The following is a 22,500-nucleotide window of genomic DNA, read 5'->3' on the forward strand; positions in this document are numbered from 1 at the left end:
GAAATGTGCATTTCCACTTTGTTTACAATGTCCACCATTATTGATTTTCCAAGCTGCATGGAATGGAAACAAGTCGGGTTTTATCTACAGTAGCATCAGTAATATAATGACTCAAATAATAAATAATTAGCATAACAGCTCCCCCACCACCTCAGGACATTGTAGTATTGCAGCTAAAACTGCTTCAAAGTCCAGAAAGAAATGACAAGGGCTGGTTATATCAGAGTGGTGATTGAGGCTCAAATCATTAGAAATAAGTTTGTTGTTGCATGTTATTTCTGCTTGAACTTTTTGTGTTTTTTCGTAAAAAACTACAGCGTCACACAAAAGGATCAAACGCATATACTTTTGATGCTTTTGAATTTTCAATTCTGAAAAGTAACAGTTTTGGACACATTTATTGATATCACAATGAATGTGATATCAATAAATACCGGTAAGTGTACTACGTTAGTCCTGTTGATCCTAGCTGAAAAAAGTAAATCACAACCGATTGATTGGTTATTAAATGACAGTAAACATTCTGTGAAAATGTGCTCGGCCTTTGACCGAACAAAGAACAAAGGCTCACCAAGTCCAAACATGATGAAGAATGAATGAGGAGGGGTCTCATCGAAGAATGAGGAGGGGTCTCATCGAAGAATGAGGAGGGGTCTCATCGAAGAATGAGGAGGGGTCTCATCAAAGAATGAGGAGGGGTCTCATCGAAGAATGAGGAGGGGTCTCATCAAAGAATGAGGAGGGGTCTCATCGAAGAATGAGGAGGGGTCTCATCGAAGGATGAGGAGGGGTCTCATCGAAGAATGAGGAGGGGTCTCATCAAAGAGCAAACTTCAAGTGACAAGTGCACTCGAGCAAGGGCTCACTCAAAAAAAGCCTTTAATTAGAGGACAGGGCTTTACATTTTAAAAACAATAAAATGCAAAATTCCCTTAATGTCTGCCGCCCTGAAACAAAAACATTTGTAGACCACTGAAGACCAGCTATTTTTGACGAAGAGGTTTGGCGTAGAGGGAAAAGGGAGGGACCTGGGTGACCCTGGTTAGTGAAGTATGTACGATCTAAGTGGTTAGAGGTTTTCATGCTTCTCAGGTTACATTAGAGTATAGACACCTAATGGTTCCATATAATGGATATTGCACAATTTGACAAATATGCTAAATAACAACTTTTACCACCATTCGTGTTTAGTGTGCAGTACATGCTGTATATTCTCCATTTGCTTTTCTTATCTATCTCTGCCTCTCCCTTCTCCTTTCTCCCATGTTTTATTGAATCCCTGCACGGCCTTTCATCTATTATTACTCCTGTCATCTTCACGCCGGTCTGGTGGCAATAAGGTTGTCGACTTAATTTGGAGAAATTCCATAATCTGTAAGATCAAAGCATAGGGAAATCAAAACAATAAAATAAATCATGGACAGCGTTGTTTAGAGGATGAGGTGGTGCCAAATGATGGTGCCCATACTGTACAAACACCTGATACACACTGAAACATTTATTCATGTAACTATGAAAACATTCACCCAGACTGACCCATTATTTTCTGTGCATCATGAACACATGCATGGATGGTGTGCAACACGTGTGGCGAATTTGAAGACGGTGGGGCGAATGTTTCTCAGGTTACGTGGATTACAGACGTATACGCACATCTGTACACACAGAGACTTTGTGCATTCATACTAGTTAGATGGAGAAATCCCATCATTTAACGTGCATCTCAATGGATGAGAACTAAGGAACACTTGCCACTTCTCCTCTATTAGTAACTGTTGATAACATGCCTATTGGACAAGGACGGGTTCGGTGCAGGGGACTTAGCGAAGGGCAAATTGATGCCTCCCCACACACATTTCTGTGTGTTGGATCCTGTACTCATGCACCTACTGTACCAGTGAGGAGCCCCCACCGGGAGGACACAGCTCTTCCGTCCTTTTCCCCCCCGTCCAACACTCCCGACAGGTGCCCATATAGGAGTATGTGCAGTGATGTCACCCTCCCCGCCTGGCTTCCCTCCCCTGAACACGGGCCAATTGTGTTCGTTTATAGACACCCGACAAATCCAGGGATTTGAACTGTGCGGTGGTTGGTGGGCATGCAGGTACTTCACCACTGTGTCACCCGAGCGCCCAATGTATAGGTGGTGGAGGGCATGCAGGTACTTCACCACTGTGTCACCCCAGCGCCCAATGCCTTCCTTATAGGGTAAGCAAAACAAGTGTTCCTTCAGTGGGGGAAAACAATAGATCTCCACAGGCATGAAAAAAAACGTGTTGAAAGACTTCCGGGGGAAGGAAGACTTTCCGTCATAGTTTATTTGCCAGGCCCTTTGTCCTCATTGTGAGTTGTCGTGACAAGCGTGGGAATGAGGTTAGACTGAACATTGAACATTTAACAGTGTTGTGTTGTTGTTGTCACAAGGCAGACAGCTGCCACGCTTCCACTTGGAGTTGTGTCCGGGAGTCATTTATGGGAAATGCCCTGATGCTTTGATCCTTTGAACAAACACATCCTTTTCCCTCTCTCTCTCTCTCTCTCTCTCTCTCTCTCTCTCTCTCTCTCTCTCTCTCTGTCTCTCTCTCTCTCTCTCTCTCTCTCTCTCTCTCTCTCTCTCTCTCCATCACCCACATTTCTCTACCCCTCTCCATTCCTCTGCACTCCATCTCCCTCCCATTCCCCTCCCTCCATTCTCACTCCTTGCATGTATTGCTCTCTCTCGCTCTGCTTTCCCACATACAGTACTCACCTCCTTTCCCCATCCCCATAACACTATCTCTCTCTCTCTCTCTCTCTCTCTCTCTCTCTCTCTCTCTCTCTCTCTCTCTCTCTCTCGCTCTGTACTATGAGGAGTTATACGGGGGGCGAGGGGGGTGGGGGTTTGGAGCTCGACCAGCTTACTGAGTTAAGACAGAGACACAGTAGACAAAGTAGGCCAACATAACAGCCCCCAGGGCTGTGTGTCATTCTGAGCATGGATGTGTGTGTGTGTGTGTGTGTGTGTGTGTGTGTGTGTGTGTGTGTGTGTGTGTGCGTGCGTGCGTGCATGCGAGAGAGAGAGAGCAAAGACAAGAAGAGCTTGTAAGGAAGGCAGACAGTAGAAGGGATGGATGGATGGATGGATGGATGAGATCAACTCATAAAGTTAGTGTAGGAAAGACTTATGGCCCTTTCGGCGCGTATACCCTTTATCCTGGGGGGGGGGGGTTCCCATTATTGATTAACAGTAGCTTGTCGGGATCAGGACTCGAACCCGCGACACGCTGTCAGGTTGGATTACCAGCCTATGGGCTGTATTTTGCGTGTCTTAAGTACCAGGTCTTATTCCCTAACTTGAAAGACCTGGAGGCGTGATCAATGCCATTTGGCTATTCTGAGTGGCCAAAGAGCATTGATCACGCCTCCAGGTCTTTAGTTTACTCAAGTTAGGGAGTAAGACCTGGTACTTAAGACACGCAAAATACAGCCCTATAGGTGCCTGGACTGCTCGGCCGGCCCAGGCCTATTTTACTATCTTGAAAAATAAACTTGAAATAGTTCAACTAGCAGATCGACATCGACACGTTGTGATCTTGTTGATCAGTTATTTGAACTATTTAAAAATGTTTTTTTGTTTTTTTCAAAACAAGATACCTTATAAACACATTTTCAGATGGGTGTCCACTCCGCAGCCATGGGTTTGGGGGTTCTTGACATGGAAATGGTTGCACAAAATGTGCTGTGAGTTTTTATTTTCAAATATCCGCTGCATACTACTGTATTTATATATATATATATATATATATATATTAGAGCTGGGACTCGATTAAAAAAATTAATCTAATTAATCAGAGGCTTTGCGATTAATTAATCTAGATTAATCACATTTTAATCGCATATCAATATTCAACCCGAGAACAGCGAGAAACCTTTTTTTTTAATGTTTTTTGGTATCCCAGTGAATCAACGAATAGTGACTACAGGATACCACTCATTTTTTTTTTCAATTTTACTGTAATTAATATACCTGTTGTGGAAATAATAATAAAAAGTCACCCCATTCTGTGTTGCCTAGAACTGGAGGTCTGAAAAATAATTAGTAACAGTAACAAGTACATCTCAGTGACATCACAAAGCTGTACTTACTTCATATTGTTACTGTTTTTTGTCAGACCTCCAGTTCTAGGCAACACAAAATGGGGTGACTTTTTATTATTTCCAGTTTTCAGTACTATAGAAAAGCGCCCAGTGAGAAACGTTCCGCGGTGAAAAAAAAAGGTGCGATTAATTTATCTGTAGTTAATCGCGATTAATTTTTCTGTAGTTAATTAATCTAAATTAATCGCAATTAGTCCCGGCCCTAATATATTATATATATATATATATATATATATATATATATATAATATATATATATATATATATATATATATATATATAGGGTCAAAGTATAGTCCAACTGAAGCCAAGCCCAATAAGCAACTACACTTTAGAAACGAGGCCAAAAACATGCAGTATTTACAAGGGACTTGGACCTTCAAACCAGTGGTGATCCGTCAGGGCCAGCAAGGCATTCTCTGCTAGCCCTGCACATGCCTGATGCAGAAATGTATATTCTATAATAAATATTTATTTCCCCCAAATGTATTGTATTTATTTTGCTGCCATCAATGCACTCTCTCTCACTCAGAGAGGGTGGAGGCGCTGCTTCCATTCTGTGCAGGTACAACAGTGGTTGTTTTTTTGTTTTGTTTTGTCCGGGTAAAAATATTTTAAGTTAAAACAAGTTTAAAACCGCTCGGTGCATTCCTCGGTCTCCATGGAGACAGCTGATAGTATATGTCAAGCGTGCGGGGGCGCAGTGGCCCCTCCCATTTGGCCAGACACAACCAAGCAAACATCTGCCCACATCGTCCTGCGGTACTGTCGCTGTTTAGCACTGTGTGTGTGTGTGTGTGTGTCGTGCGTGCGTGCATGCGTTTGACTGTGTGTGTGTGTGTGTGTGCGTACATGTGTGTGCGCACGCTCACTCGAATGTTGCATCCGCCTACTTATAGCATAACATAACACAGCATTTTTATTTATTTTTTGCCAGTGACTGTTACTCATTTGGGGACTTTGGTAAGGTGTGTGTGTGTGTGTGTGTGTGTGTGTGTGTGTGTGTGTGTGTGTGTGTGTGTGTGTGTGTGTGTGTGTGCGTGTGTGCATGTGTGCGTGTGTGTGCGTGCGGGTGTGTGCGTGCATGTGCATATGTGGATGTAGGCTATATGCATTATGCAGGCCTAGGGAGAGCCTTGTGCTATAAATAAAACAGGGCTGCAGTGTGCGCACTGGCGGAATAATCTATCTGACACTACAGAGAGAGAGAGAGAGAGAGAGAGAGAGAGAGAGAGAGAGAGAGAGAGAGAGAGAGAGAGAGATTGAGTAACAGAGAGATGTAACGTTCGAGCGAGGGATGAAAAAGAGAGAGCGAGAGAGATGGAGTGAGGAAAAGGAAGAGAGTGTTACATTGGAGGGGGTTGGAGAGGAGAGGAGAGGAGAGGAGAGGAGAGGAGAGGAGAGGAGAGGAGAGGAGAGGAGAGGAGAGGAGAGGAGAGGAGAGGAGAGGAGAGGAGAGGAGAGGAGAGGAGAGGAGAGGAGAGGGAGAGGAGAGGAGAGGAGAGAGTGGTAATGAGAGGATCAGAAGTGACTGGTGTGTCCACGGGGGCTGAGCTACTTTTCACTTTCTCTCATTCATTTAGCATGGTGGTGGCAGTGTTCATTCCAACCAATGCCTTTTTTCACTGACACAAGCTAAATACAATCTAAATAACGGCCTGCCAAAATACATTAAATCTACTAAATCAACTGTAGATTTAGTCAACTAAAATCTCATGGTATTCAGCCCTGTCAAGGGCAGGTAGCATGGTTAGATTCATGGTTACCTTTTGTACACTCTCAAGGTCCAAACCCCATATGTCCATGTTTGGTTTGCTGGTGTCCCTCTGGTGTCTGAGAGAAAGGAAAAATGACAGGTGTGCATGAGGGAGGTTAAAGGATTGTGACTTAAAAAAAAAGGTTTTGGAATTGTTCTTGTTTTTTTAGGTTTTCTAATCTCAATTGCACCCCAAAAAACATGAACTTTTAACATTCAGTAGATTTTCTGTGATCTGGGGTTTTCTGGCTCAAACAGGTGCTCTGATTTGCCGGCAGTAAGTGACATCACTTACTGCAAATCCCATATATGTCAATGGGATTTGCCAGCAGATGTCACTGTTTCACTGTGTTGCCTGTTTTCATTGTAGCTCAAAAGGCCCAAAAAAACCCAAAGAAAACTTCAGACCACAGAAAATCCACTGAATGTTCAAAGTTCAGGTTTTTTGGGTGTAATTGAGGTCATAAAACCTAAAAGAAAAAAGTCATAAAACCTTTAAGGAACAGAGAGAGGCGTCCATGTGATGTGGTTGTTCAAAGGATCAAAGCATCAGGGCATTTCCCATAAATGACCCCCGGACACAACTCCAAGTGGAAGCGTGGCAGCTGTCTGCCTTGTGACAACACAACACTGTTAAATGTTCTGTTAAACTCTATCCCAAGCTTGTTTTATGCCCCAGAAAGGGGACACTAGAGTTCACTTAGAAGTTAACCCTCTAGACTGAGTGTGCTTGGATCGCTTATTTTCCGTCTATACCAAGAGCCCTATTTTCATCATCGTTACGCCTTATCCTTAAACTTCTTTGCCTTTTTTATTTATTTATTTAGAAAAAACATTTTTGAATAGTACAAATAGCCAATCTACAAGCTCACGTGTCGATGTAGATTGGCTATGTTTTTTTGTTTTTTTTTAAGGCAAAGAAGTGTAGGGAGGGGGTAAGGCACTGACGGAAATAGGGATCCAAATCTCCATAAAGTTGTTTATCTGCTGTCTTTGGCTCATGTTCCTTCAAAAATATTGTTGCTGCCAGTGTTTCAGTTAAGTGTTTGAAGGCACTGTCACTTTGTCACTATTGTCACTGTCCGTGGTGCTGGTCTGTTTACCACTCATCACCTTGTCACTGTCCGTGGTGCTGACCAACAAGCAATGTAATGAACCTGCTGCAAATATCATTTTATGCAACTTGTGATGTGTGTGCAAAGTTGCACACTTTTTGAGTATGCTTAGGCCCTCAAAAACTAGATCCATTATCGATACAATAATCTTTACAGTTTTGTACTGGTGCAGTGCTCGGACCCTAAATATAAAATGAAGGTAATACAATAAAAGTAAAGTAAATTAAATAAAGTAAATTTCAAACCTATAGCTGGTAAAAATAGAAATGTTTTAGGTCTGCTTTTGAAAGACTAAAGACATTGTTGTTGCACACTGGTCAGTGCATAATATGTAGAAACATATAAGTCAGATTTAAAAACGAGAACACGCCCCCAGCATATACGTAATTCTACCTATAAAGGTCGGGCGGCCCCAGCATGTGTGTAAAGGTTAAAGGTCGGGCGGCCCCAGCATGTGTGTAAAGGTTAAAGGTCAGGGTGCCCCAGCATGTGTGTAAAGGTTAAAGGTCAGGGGGCTCCAGCATGTGTGTAAAGGTTAAAGGTCGGGCGGCCCCAGCATGTGTGTAAAGGTTAAAGGTCATGGGGCCCCAGCATGTGTGAAAAGGTTAATGTTAGTTTAGGGCACCAAACGGGACGTCTTGTAGTTAAACAAACATTGGCGACGTGAGACATCATGTGGCCAATATAAATGACATCTTGTGACTGGTTTTGTTTTACACACTGTTTAAAGGAGTGAGGCGCCCCTCACTTTACATGTGTCATTTTTGTTTCACCGGGAGCCAGTGAAGCGAAGATGATGAATGCTTTTATTTTTTTACTCAGCAGAATTCTGAAAAAGCTGGAGTTTATGTAAACATGTGAATTATAATAATCTAGGATGAACCAGTTTATCAGAATCTGACTGAGGCAGGAAGCATCTAACTTCAGATATCGTCTTTGTCATATTATGTCAGTACGTCCAAAACTGTTACTTTTCACGATTCAAATTCAAAAGTAGCAGATGAGCTCGAAACGCTGCACTTTTGTGTGACGCTGTAATATGATCAAGTAGGGCATTAATTTACGAAAAAAAACAACAAGTTAGAATATGGTGATGTTGAGGTTTCTGCCAGACAGCAATGATATGTTCCTGAAATGATAAAAAGGCAGTATTGGAGATGCTTCTGGAAGCTGAGCTCAGCATCTACAATCACGAACATGTTTTTGGCATTCTCGCAGGGTTTTAGCGTCAGCAAGGAATGAATCTGGTGCCCTAAATCCTTGCTACGGTCCAGTGTTGATTTTGACAGCAATTTAGTTTTTTTTTTTTTTCTTTTTTTTTTTTTTTTTTGCGGCTTACGCCTTTATTGATTTTTTAAGGGATAGAAAGTAGGCTGACAGGAAACGGGAGAGAGATGGGGGGATGACATGCGGTAAAGGCCGTGTCGGGTCCGGGAGTCGAACCCGCGGCACACCGCGACTGGATCACCAGTCCGGTGCCCAGACCGTTACGCTACGGCCTGGGCCAGCAATTTAGTTTTTCACGACACATCTCAAGCTTGTGGAGCTGCTACGTTTGATACTTTTGTGTACTGTATGGGCATAGGCAAAACAAAAACACAAAAGGTTAGCATAATGGGGATTTTTATCCAGAGATGTTTCTGCCTGACAGCTATGATATACATTGATTGGGCTATGGCAGTTGGCAGAAACACAGATGCATACTGTAACTGTTTATGCATACAGATACTGTAGGGCAGTTGTGGTTCTCAAACCTGTTTGGCTCAGGTCACCCCTTTTCACCCACGGCAGCACCCCTGAATTACATTGACACTGTATAGCACCTTTTGTCATATTGGCGGTACGTGAGAGACGATTTGTTTCCATCAGGACTGAAAATTGTTCTTTATACTGGGCAATCATGTACCACAAACCCCAGCATCCCTATTCTGGGAGGAACATTCACCAAAAATAGCATATTTTCAAGCAACACATCAGTTTTGAGTTTGTAGATACTGGTATGCTATTTTTGGCGAAGAGACTCTGTGTACTCGGAAAACCCCATGTGAAAAGATGTCATACTAGATTTGTGTTGAAATGATTCAAGAATATTCCAAAATGTAATCTTTTCAAAGGGCTAATATAAGGATCACAGTGGTTAGCTATACACTTATTTTGATGCTATATGTTTACTCATTTTGATCAGGGACCCCCTCTGGCACCCCAGCTCTGGGGGTCCCCGGACCCCACTTTGAGAACTATATGACAGCTTCATCAAAACATCAGCCAGCCAGTCAACTGTCTCTGAATCCAATGTGCTGAACATCGCATCACCTCTACTACTGTATGAATATATTTTATAATTCTACAGTCATATCCAAAACCTGTCACACTGTCAGTGTGTGTACTGTCAGTTCACTCTGTACCTGCACTAGTTATGGACTCTTCCTACTGTGCTCTGTAGTGGACTCAAACTTAGAGTGGCCGGTAGAGTAGCCTCAGAGACCGCAGGCGTTTTGTTTTCAAAAGCGGAAAAAAAAAACGCCTGGGCGAGACATGCATGAGAACTGACATATGAGCGTAGTGAACCTTGTATTTTGGCTAACCAATAAGAGTGCAGAGGGGCATCACTCCAAATGTGGTGTCAGTGTTCCCCCAGTTCGATCCACGGCTCCCCCGGAGTTAATGTCGAAGTTTCCTTGAGCAAGACGCTGAACCCCTAATTGCTCCTGATGTGCTGGTTGGTGCCTGGCATGGTTTACTCCGCCATCGGTGTATGTGAATGTGCGTGTGAATGGGTGAATGTAATGCACAACCTATGTAATAGGTTGGATATAATCGCTACTGTATATAAATGCACCATTTACCATTTATTTATTTACTCTCTTCTCCCTCGTGGCTCCTCACCTTTACAGACTTCACCTCAGCCCCTATAGCACTCACCTTTACAGACTTCACCTCAGCCCCTATAGCACTCACCTTTACAGACTTCACCTCAGCCCCTAGCACTCACTTCTTCAGACTCCACCTCAGCCCCTAGCACTCACCTTTACAGACTTCACCTCAGCCCCTAGCACTCACCTTTACAGACTCCACCTCAGCCCCATAGCACTCACATTTACAGACTTCACCTCAGCCCCTAGCACTCACCTTTACAGACTCCACCTCAGCCCCATAGCACTCACCTTTACAGACTTCACCTCAGCCCCTAGCACTCACCTTTACAGACTTCACCTCAGCCCCTAGCACTCACTTCTTCAGACTCCACCTCAGCCCCTATAGCACTCACCTTTACAGACTTCACCTCAGCCCCTAGCACTCACCTTTACAGACTTCACCTCAGCCCCTAGCACTCACCTTTACAGACTTCACCTCAGCCCCATAGCACTCACCTTTACAGACTCCACCTCAGCCCCTAGCACTCACCTTTACAGACTTCACCACAACCCCTAGCACTCACCTTTACAGACTTCACCTCAGCCCCTAGCACTCACCTTTACAGACTTCACCTCAGCCCCTAGCACTCACCTTTACAGACTTCACCTCAGCCCCTAGCACTCACCTTTACAGACTCCACCTCAGCCCCTAGCACTCACCTTTACAGACTCCACCTCAGCCCCTAGCACTCACCTTTACAGACTTCACCTCAGCCCCTATAGCACTCACCTTTACAGACTTCACCTCAGCCCCTAGCACTCACCTTTACAGACTCCACCTCAGCCCCTATAGCACTCACCTTTACAGACTCCACCTCAGCCCCTATAGCACTCACCTTTACAGACTTCACCTCAGCCCCTAGCACTCACCTTTACAGACTTCACCTCAGCCCCTATAGCACTCACCTTTACAGACTTCACCTCAGCCCCTAGCACTCACCTTTACAGACTTCACCTCAGCCCCTAGCACTCACCTTTACAGACTTCACCTCAGCCCCTAGCACTCACCTTTACAGACTTCACCTCAGCCCCTAGCACTCACCTTTACAGACTCCACCTCAGCCCCTATAGCACTCACCTTTACAGACTCCACCTCAGCCCCTATAGCACTCACCTTTACAGACTTCACCTCAGCCCCTAGCACTCACCTTTACAGACTTCACCTCAGCCCCTATAGCACTCACCTTTACAGACTTCACCTCAGCCCCTATAGCACTCACCTTTATAGACTCCACCTCAGCCCCTATAGCACTCACCTTTACAGACTTCACCTCAGCCCCTAGCACTCACCTTTACAGACTTCACCTCAGCCCCTATAGCACTCACCTTTACAGACTTCACCTCAGCCCCTAGCACTCACCTTTACAGACTTCACCTCAGCCCCTAGCACTCACCTTTACAGACTCCACCTCAGCCCCTAGCACTCACCTTTACAGACTCCACCTCAGCCCCTAGCACTCACCTTTACAGACTTCACCTCAGCCCCTAGCACTCACCTTTACAGACTTCACCTCAGCCCCTAGCACTCACCTTTACAGACTTCACCTCAGCCCCTAGCACTCACCTTTACAGACTTCACCTCAGCCCCTATAGCACTCACCTTTACAGACTCCACCTCAGCCCCTAGCACTCACCTTTACAGACTTCACCTCAGCCCCTAGCACTCAGCTCTCCTCGTAATGTGTAGTTCTATTCACCTATGTTCGATAGATGCTAAGTGTTTACTCTGCAGTCTTATGTTGGCAATGAACACATGTTTTTGTTACTTAGATTTGTTTTTCGTCAACTAAATTACTATAATAGTAACAGACCCTTATGGATCTGTAACTCTGAAAGTGTGAAAGAATCACTGTGCTGAATGCCTACATTGTAAATTGTACAATGGTAGCAGTTATATAGGCCTAAGTGTCAGTGCTGGCTGTCTCCACAGTCATCTGCTGTCTTCCTCCGGGCCAACCTCAAACCACACCAGTCCTCTGTTTGTCAATGTTTGCCAGTTGCATTAGAGTTAACAATGTGGTTCAGTGCATACAGCCATGAGAGCGTAGGGGTGGGTGCATGGCCTTTCTTTATTGTTACAAGTTATTTTTGTGTGTTTTTTTGTTTAAGTTATGCTAGGTTAGCCTGCCACTGCCTTTTCATTTCATTATTCAGACTGAAAGCCCTCCCCACGGCAGCAGTTTCTGGGATGGGCGTTGTCAAAGTGGCAGTCTTCGGCAATTGGTTCATACCAACCAATCAGATTAGTAGTCACCGCAGTGGGGGCAGCCATGTTTGTTGTTTGACGCTGTCGAGTGACAGGGCTGATGGCCAATCAGCTGCTGCAATCAGATTTTCGATAGAGACTGACGCCACTGTAGGCAGCGTCACTATAGACCTGAATCGCCAGGACATATTTTTTAATGGTAGTGATTAAGGGCTGGAGCCAGGCTAATGCTGTATATCCCTGTAGCCTACTTTTATTTAGGCAAAGAGTCTGATTCAGTCAGAGTCAGGCCGGAATGAGATGGTCAAAGGGCAGAGTATGTTGCCCATGTGTGGTATATATGCTCGACAAAGCATCCGGCTTTACCACTGCGCCAACCAAGCGCTAAAATCTAGATTTAGCCTATCTTCAAGCTTAATTGTACAAATGGACACTGTGTACAACTGCAATGTGTACGTCCTCCCCATTTCATCAGTTTGCAGTTCAGCTTAAAGGGATGTTAGTGCCGTGAGAAAATGAGGAACAACTAATTAAACATTTACATAATATGATTCTGTTTCTGTCTCTTTCTATTTTTTCTCTCCCCTCTCTATCTTTCAAAGTGATGTATTGCACACAGACGCACGCACGCACACACACACACACACACACACACACACGCACGCACGCACACACACACACACATACACACACACACACACACACACACACACACACACACACACACACACACACACACACACACACACACACACACACACACACACACACACACACACACACACACACACACACACACACACACATGCATCCGTGTGTTAGCTGATCTTGTGGATCAGACTTTGAAGGATCAGACATTGAAGCACCGGGGCATGGCACCGGGGGTGCCATACCTTTGTTAGCTTTGCCGTTGGTTGCTTTGTAGGCCAACATCAGTGTTGGAGGGAACGAAAAAGGATGGGAAACATGTGTCCTTTTTTAGATGAGACAAGCGTGGGAACGAGGTTAAGTGAGCTTTGAACATTGAGCAGTGTTGTGTTGTCATCGTCAAAAGGCAGACAGCTGGCACACTTTCACTTTTGTGTCCGGGGGGTCATTATGATTCACTCTCTGTTCACTAACAGTGAACAGAGAACAGTGGTTCTCAAACATTCTCATGTCAAGGAACTCCAAATGTGTCCACGGACCCTCCCATCTGATATTTTGTATCAGGGACAAGATTTTGGGTAATATTAAAAAAACATGTCGCGTCTTGAGCTTGTAGATCACCTATTTATTTTTTTGAATCCTGAAAAGAAAGAGTTTTTAGCCATACAAGGTTTGCACACGACAGCGATGATTCATATATTCACTATATGGAGTCAGTGTTCATTTCATTGACTAAAACTATGACGAAAAATGTGCGTTGAGTACCTTTTATTAAATATAAACTAAGCTATATATACTAAATATAATGACAATTTTGCCAACAAATACAAAGTTGTTAGGAAGGGACTAGTGGAGAGGAGATCCAGTAGAACCAAAAGGCAAGTCCTTTTATGCCTACACTCACATGTGAGTATCTAAATCAGGCATTACGACGCATTTTAGTCTACTTAATCAACCGTAGATTTAGTCGCCTAGAATATATATTCCCTCATCTAAAACTAGATTAAAACTAAAACATATCAGATGACTCAAATATGACTCAAATTAAATGGAATTGCATTCAAAAAGACTAAATGACTAAAACGGAATTGCAACTTTTCTGTCCGAATGAACCACTCCCTGTCCATCCAGGTGATGGAGCTGAAGGGCCAGATGCTCCACGTCCCAGAGTCCTGCTCCCTGATATTCCTGGGCTCCCCGCGGGTGGACAAGCTGGAGGAGCTGATGGGCCGCGGCCTCCACCTGTCCGACATCCCCATCCACGACGCCACGCGGGACGTCATCCTGGTGGGCGAGCAGGCCAAGGCCCAGGACGGCCTCAAGAAGAGGATGGACAAACTCAAGGTTTAGAAACAAAACGCATGCATTTCACAACCCTGTACCACTTGGAAATTATTATTATTTTTCTTTTCTCTTGTAACTTTTATTTTCTTTGTTTTCGTTGTTGTTTTTATATACATTGTTGTACACTGTCTTGTAAGTCTGTTGTGTTGTCCTTGGTATGTCAAAAAAGAGAAAACCCTCAAAAGAAATGATTAAAAAAAAGAAACAAAACACTGTCTTTCATCCATATAGGGATCCCATTAAAACTGGGAAAGCATGTCATTATTATATGTAAAGCAACATTTCTTGTTTTGTTTTGTTTTGTTTTTATCAGAGTTAACATATTGTTGAACATCTCCATTAAATCATTTACATGAAGTCTACACAATTAGAGAATGTTGAAGAATTGTTATTTTGATCAACGTTTGCCTGTTATCTCTCCTATGGTATACCAACATCAATACACCATGGAATCGTGGACAAAATCGTACATCCATCGATAATACAATATTCCACATCTCATCAAATGGTGGTCTGTGGCTCAAATGCCGAATAAATAATGGACCTTGATATGAAAAAGGGTTGAAAACCACTGCTTTACACCGCTGATTAACACAAATATGTCCCCCCCCCCTCTCTCTCCACAACCCAGGCCACCCTGGAGCGCACCCACCAGGCTCTGGAGGAGGAGAAGAGGAGGACGGTGGACCTCCTTTACTCCATCTTCCCGGGCGACGTGGCGCAGTGCCTGTGGCAGGGCGAGCACGTGCCGGCACGCACCGTCGACGACGTCACCATGCTGTTCTCGGACATCGTGGGCTTCACGGCCGTGTGCGAGCAAAGCACGCCCATGCAGGTCATCTCCATGCTCAACGAGCTGTACACACGCTTCGACTACCAGTGCGGCATCCTGGACGTCTATAAGGTTAGCCGCGACGTTGCGTACGTAGCCTCCGTAACAGTGGCTGGGAAGTAACAGGAAAGTGGAGAGTGCAAGGGGTTCCAAGGTTTTTATTTATTTTTATTGATTGATTGATTGATTGATTGATTGATTGATTGAATACTGTCTGAAATGTAAACAGCACAAGGTACAGGAAGACACAAAAGGCTAAAAGGATGACTTGTCTCCATTAACACGTCATCAACAAATTCAAAAAACTAAATGTACAAAAGAGATGGGGCAATTAGGCTACATTTACCTCCCCTCTCCTGAGAGATGTTTTTCAGCCTTATTTTGAAAGAAACCTGTTGTTTTCTGTGGCGACCGTGTTCCTGTTTTGTTACTTGATTCCTTCGTTAATTAGCCTTGTAATTAGTAATTAATGGAGAGCAGGTCATTATTGAGAAATAAACTCCCCTTCAGTGTTGATTCATCAATAATGACCTGCTCTCCATTAATTATCCTTTGCATATCGTTGTTGTCATCAGGTAGAAACCTGGTATCTCCATATTTCAACTTTTCTTTTTCTCGTAAATTAATGTCTTACTTCATCAGACAACTTTGACGAACAAAAGTAGTGCAAATAGCTGATCTACAAGCTTATGACACATAAATAATAGAAAAACTGGACAGTTACGGACATTCAAGGTTTCCACCTGACAGTGACAACATGGAACATCCATGAGGTAGAGTTATGTTTCATTTATACTATTTATACTACTAGGCCTACTGCATATGTACGTTCTCTCTGTCGGGAGGAAACCTCATATAGAAACCTCCTAACTCCATGTTTGACGTTTTTGATTGCATAAATCAGTGCTATTGAACACCCTGTCTGTGTTTTTTTCCAAAATATTGAATAGAAAGTAGTAACTCCATTGGACCCTCAAAATGTCCTCTAAAGCAATTAACTCCACCACCTCTCCCCCTCTCATGAAAGTAATTGACAATATATAAAGTCACAACAACAACTTTGGTGAGGCAGTATTGCTAAATAAAAAATAAAAAAAATTCCTGAAAAATTTATATTTTTCATTTCCTGAAAAATGTACATTTTGGAGTTAGGTGGTTTCTTCCCCACAGCAGCGATAATAATAAAAAATAGCGAAAGTAGCAGATCTACAAGCTTTGCACCGCGTTTCAAGCTTGTAGATCTGCTACTTTTGATGTGCGACGCTTTAGTGTGATCAAGTAGCATTCACAAAAAGTTATAATATGGAGATAAGAGTTTTTTGTCCGACGGTAACGATATGCTTTTCAGCATAATACACAGCGATATACTGTGTACACAAGCACACTCCCAGGCCTTTAGGCACAGAGAGGCCGATAAGCACACATTCAGCCAAATGCTAGCACACACACACACACACACACACACACACACACACACACACACACACACACACACACACACACACACACACACACACTTATTACTGCTTGTTGACAGGGGGAAGTCAAACATTAGTGCATGCCGTATCAGTGAATATAGATTAGTTATGGTAAATATATGGTTCAGTTCAAGCCAAGTTTATTGGTCTATTACAGTATATAGGGCCTGTGTGTGTGTGTGTGTGTGTGTGTGTGTGTGTGTGTGTGTGTGTGTGTGTGTGTGTGTGTGTGTGTGTGTGTGTGTGTGTGTGTGTGTGTGTGTGTGTGTGTGTGTGTGTGTGTGTGTGTGTGTGTGTGTGTGTGTGTGAGAGAATCTCCTTTTGAATAGAGTATGTGTGCTTTGGCCACATGGTTGTTTCCAAATCCGTCTAGAAGGCTCAGGCTCTGGGTGTGTTTGCTGAAATGTTTCACCTTTTCTTTCCTCTGTTGGTCTGTTGTTGTCCTTTGTGCCATTTATCACACATGTCACATATCCTGGACCTAGAGAGAGAGAGAGAGAGAGAGAGAGAGAGAGAGGTCATGGATGTCTGAAAAGTGCTTGAGTGAATGTTTGTGGAGTGACATATGATCCCATTGTCATGGTTACTGTTTCCAAATGACCATCTCTCTCTCTCTCTCTCTCTCTCTCTCTCTCTCTCTCTCTCTCTGTTTGTTCTCTCTCTCCTAGTGACAGTGAGAGATGTATTGATTCATTTCAGAACCACTGAACCTGAATCACGGGAAGCATATGCAATAGCATAAGCAATGCTTATCACAGTCTTTGTTTCACCTGCCTACACGGCTCGTTGAAAGCTTGTAATTGATTTCTTCAAGACTCAATCAACAGATCAGGATGAATCTTATAGTTGCAGTCGTTACGTAACTCGTATCACATCGAGTAATGATTCAGCGATCTGCCCTTAAAGGAACACTTCGCCCATATCATTGGTCTTTTCATTTGGGTCACCGCCTAACCAGTTTGGGAACCACTGATACACCACTGTACAGTATACTTTATATCTGTTGAACCACTGATACACCACTGTACAGTATACTTTATATCTGTTGCTATGTTTACGCACCTCAGTATCTCTCAACATTGTGGGTTGGTACCCCGAGGGGGTCCCCACATGATTTAGAAGATGTTACTCTATTCATTGCATGGTCTTAAATTGACTAAGGCTTAAAATACTTTTGTTAAATAAACATTTGACCTCTTATTTAAGTTATTTTACACCATTTTTGAACCGAAATAGGGAACCATTAGGAACCAGTATCGGCATAACCGATATCGGAAATCATAAAAATCCTAAGGACACTCATCCCTAATCAAAAGTAATCAACAAACTAAAGTGGTCAAACATTGGCCAAATTGTCAATTGTGAATGTGTGCAGGGTGAAGCACTGACAATTGTGTGATTCTCGTCTTTATACGTCCTCCATGTTCCTTTGTCTGTGTGATTCTCGTCTTTATACGTCCTCCATGTTCCTTTGTCTGTGTGATTCTCGTCTTTATACGTCCTCCATGTTCCTCTGTCTGTGTGATTCTCGTCTTTACGTCCTCCATGTTCCTCTGTCTGTGTGATTCTCGTCTTTATACGTCCTCCATGTTCCTCTGTCTGTGTGATTCTCGTCTTTACGTCCTCCATGTTCCTCTGTCTGTGTGATTCTCGTCTTTATACGTCCTCCATGTTCCTCTGTCTGTGTGATTCTCGTCTTTATACGTCCTCCATGTTCCTCTGTCTGTGTGATTCTCATCTTTATACGTCCTCCATGTTCCTCTGTCTGTGTGATTCTCATCTTTATACGTCCTCCATGTTCCTCTGTCTGTGTGATTCTCGTCTTTATACGTCCTCCATGTTCCTCTGCCTGTGTGATTCTCGTCTTTACGTCCTCCATGTTCCTCTGCCTGTGTGATTCTCGTCTTTATACGTCCTCCATGTTCCTCTGCCTGTGTGATTCTCGTCTTTACGTCCTCCATGTTCCTCTGCCTGTGTGATTCTCGTCTTTATACGTCCTCCATGTTCCTCTGCCTGTGTGATTCTCGTCTTTATACGTCCTCCATGTTCCTCTGTCTGTGTGATTCTCGTCTTTATACGTCCTCCATGTTCCTCTGTCTGTGTGATTCTCGTCTTTATACGTCCTCCATGTTCCTCTGTCTGTGTGATTCTCATCTTTATACGTCCTCCATGTTCCTCTGTCTGTGTGATTCTCATCTTTATACGTCCTCCATGTTCCTCTGTCTGTGTGATTCTCGTCTTTATACGTCCTCCATGTTCCTCTGCCTGTGTGATTCTCGTCTTTACGTCCTCCATGTTCCTCTGCCTGTGTGATTCTCGTCTTTATACGTCCTCCATGTTCCTCTGCCTGTGTGATTCTCGTCTTTACGTCCTCCATGTTCCTCTGCCTGTGTGATTCTCGTCTTTATACGTCCTCCATGTTCCTCTGCCTGTGTGATTCTCGTCTTTATACGTCCTCCATGTTCCTCTGTCTGTGTGATTCTCGTCTTTATACGTCCTCCATGTTCCTCTGCCTGTGTGATTCTCGTCTTTACGTCCTCCATGTTTGTGCCCCTGCCGTTCAGATTGAGACCATCGGCGACGCCTACTGCGTGGCAGGTGGGCTCCACAAGAAGATTGACAGCCACGCTAAGCCAATCGCACAGATGGCCCTGAAGATGATGGAGCTGTCAGAGGAGGTCCTCACGCCTGACGCCAAACCCATCAAGGTGAGATCTGATTGGCTTACGGTGATGATAATAAGAAGAAGCATGATGATGATGATGATGATGATAATAAATTGTATTATTACAATTTATTATTGTAGGGTATGGTGGCACAGTCGGTAGAGCTGTTGCCTCACAAATAGAAGGTCCCAGGTTCAATTCCTGCCGGGGACACTGTGGGCGTGGTCTCTCCTCCACGTCATCAGCACCCATACCCTAGGTGGGGATGGTGAAAGGGCCTTTCTGTGTGTAGTTTGCATGTTCTCTCCGTGTCCCCTAGGGTACGTACCACGTACCCTCACAAAAAACCTCCTGGTCTCTATACTGCCCCCCCCTGGTCAGCTGGGGCACCTGATGAAGGGAAAAGGAACTGGTTAGAATAACGTGTTCCTGTCCAAACGGGGAAACTCCCCCCCTGTCAGGTGATGAGAAGTGGCTTGCTCACTCATGCATTGAAGGAAGCATGAGCTCAGTTCGGGGCTCTCCCCACCACGTTGGCAGAGGGAGAGCAGGGAGTGCAATTGACCCTGGGTGAAAAAAAAAAAGGGTAAAGATATTGTGGTATATAAAAAAGAAATAGAAAATATCTTTAAGCTGTAGGTCATTCCAAGTGGTTGGGGCACTTATTGGGACACAATTTCCCAGTTCAGTGTTTACTTTGGAGACGTTTAGTGTGAGCCAGTCACTGGATGTTACAGCAGGGGTGGGAGAGGGCCACTATATTTCCACACTCACCCCAGAGGGCCACATTGAATTATTTGTTTTCCCCCTGGCAAGGCTTAGCTACACTCCACCTAGCGTGGCACAGAAAGAATTAACTCACTGACTGCCAGAGTTTAAAAATGGTCTACCGTATATGCAGGGCTGCACCAGGGGGGCAGTCAGCCAGATATTTCGTGAAGCCTCATTTGAAATCGGTAGTTCATATAATGGCCTGTTGTGGCGCTGGACTGGACCCAAAAAGCCCCATAGCTCCATAGAGGCCCATGTATTTTGGCCCAACTTCACCTAGACTGTATTACCTTAATAAACATGGTCATGAATACTTTCTTCTTCCAGTCACTAGTTTAAAGTCTCATTTCTAATGTCATAATATTCTTTTTGGAAAATTATGGTCCCATTAATTAAAATAATGACCATAAAGTTGCGTATGTTCTGAGGGGCGTGGCTACCGTTACCGTCTATGATCGGGATTCCCCTCCCACTCAAGAGTCTTCTCCTCCCACTCGAGTCAAAATAAAAACCAACGGAGAAGAAGGGGGGAAATCCTGCCTCGTTGTCTGGGCAGCCAATGGCCAGCTGGACCCAAACGGAGCCAGCCAATGGCCAGCTGGTCCAAAACGGATCTAGAAAGATGGCGATTTACAGTGCATTAGAATGCAAGGGATTTCAGGCTTCATTTTACGTTCATGTTAGACCCGGGGAACGCTTTGTCCATATTTTTTACAGTCTATGGGCTGCACACAACTGTTTTGGTCTAGTACTCAGAGGAGCACCTGGAAGAGTTTCTTGGTGCTCCTAAAATGCGGCGACCCGTCTCGCCGGATGGATAAAAGAGGGATGAATAACTTATATCAAAAAGATATTCATTGGATGATTGGGGAGTCAATGGAGGGTATTGCAACTCTAGATTTAGCCCTAGAATGGCTCTTGTTGTAGATTCATCCCATTATTAAAAAAATCTAAATTTGCTAAAATCTAGGTCCATGTGTGGTCCAGCCCTATGGAATGCATATTCTAATAAAAACAACGTAATACTTCCTAAGGATAATATGAGCGTCAAAGCAATATTTAGATTTTTTATTATTTTGTATTTAAATAACCGATCTATTAGCTCACAACGTGTTGCGACACGTTGTGAGCTTGCAGATCAGCTATTTTTTTTAACATGCGACACATCGTACGGCGAAGCATACATCAGGCTTCCCCTTTGTTTTTAGCTGAGGCGAGTCAGGCGACGTAGTCAGACAGTCAGACACACATGGCTCCTCGGTGCAAAAATAAACAGTGTATACTACCCGACTTTACGATAATAAGGGACTGTATGTCGAGACACGGTGTTCATGTTTGGCAGCAGCAGTGCCAGTCTGCAATGCTTTAAACTCTTCCCACTCCACTATGTCGGTATACTAAAACCTTAGTACCCGTAAAGAGTTGGTGGCCGGTGCCGAGAGACGGCATCGCACACGAGCAACCATGCTGCTCCAGCACCCGGAAAACAAACACAAGCACAGCGGCAAATGGGAAGAGTGCAAAGCATCCAAAGCATGCCCTTTTACACCGGGGACTACAGTAGTTTGCTATCTGAAACGGAGAAGACAAAACTATTTGTGTCAGGTTTTATCAGTAGTAAACTGAACTCCTGTTCTCCTGTCAACCAGCATGGAATCCTCCCCCTTTTGAGTAAGGACGCGCTGTGATTTGCCACAATGGCCAGTGCACTTGTGCAAGACGTGCTGTGATTGGCCATTAGCCACTTTGAGTGGCAGTCGGTGGAAAATGCTCTCGCCACAGAATTTACTAGTATTCTGGCCTTAATAATCATTCTAGGCGGCCCCTTCTTCCCGGCGCTTGATTGACAGCGCATGTTGAATTTTGACGATGCATGCGTGCTGGGGAACCGCTTATGTGCAGCCCTGCGTATATAGCTGCCCTTACTAGGCATTCTTGGTGTTTTCACTAACCTTTGAAACATCACTATTATACTTTAAAACCGCCGACTCCTTTGATAAACACAGTAGAGTCTTAGAGGAAAACGATCCACCTGCCGACTGCTTTGATAGACACAGTAGAGTCTTGTAGAGTCGAGGGGAAAAAACGGTGCCCCTGCAATAATCCATTCCATAGTTATGAGCAGTTGAATGTGGCTTGTGCCAACAATGGCCCCAAAACCATTAAAGAAATGCCTATATTATGGTATTGATACTTCTACTTCACTTCTACTAGATAGTGAGTACTTCCATTCCATTATATTTTCCATCATGTAAAATATAATGGAAAATATTCCATTAGCGCTGCTCCATCATTGGCCGCCCATTGAGAGCTCATGGGGGTTGCAAGTAACCTGACGCTGCCAGATGAGGGCGGTATTGGGTAACCATGTTCTCCAACACAGCATTCATCTGGGATCTCTCAGGCAGTTGAGCTGACAAAAATCCGTTCCGTACCGGACCAATCAGCGTGAGCTAAGGGCGGGATATGTGCGAAACCGGACGTGAAGCTATATAGACACGTCAATATGATTGGTTGTGTTTGCACGCCCACACGGTGATAGACAGACGGTCCCATCCAATCATCTACCAAGTATCTTGAAAAAAAGGAACAGCCCCGTCATCAAATTTGCTTCCGTGATCCCAGATCCCAA

At 44.0% G+C, this 22,500-nt stretch overlaps 1 protein-coding gene across 1 annotated transcript in view; it reads left to right on the top strand.

Annotated features, from left to right (window-relative positions):
* Window positions 1–22,500, top strand: part of gucy1a2 (guanylate cyclase 1, soluble, alpha 2) — a gene marked incomplete at its 5' end in the record, with an annotated part of 58,790 nt that overhangs the window by 26,548 nt on the left and 9,742 nt on the right. The window contains 3 exons of the mRNA XM_083773273.1: window positions 13,909–14,121; window positions 14,753–15,025; window positions 18,996–19,139. Of these exons, the coding sequence (XP_083629399.1) occupies window positions 13,909–14,121; window positions 14,753–15,025; window positions 18,996–19,139 (630 nt within the window). The remainder of the gene's footprint in view (window positions 1–13,908; window positions 14,122–14,752; window positions 15,026–18,995; window positions 19,140–22,500) is intronic.

This window comes from Protomyctophum parallelum (assembly GCF_964188405.1).
Source record: "Protomyctophum parallelum genome assembly, chromosome: 9".
NCBI classification, from domain to species: domain Eukaryota; kingdom Metazoa; phylum Chordata; class Actinopteri; order Myctophiformes; family Myctophidae; genus Protomyctophum; species Protomyctophum parallelum.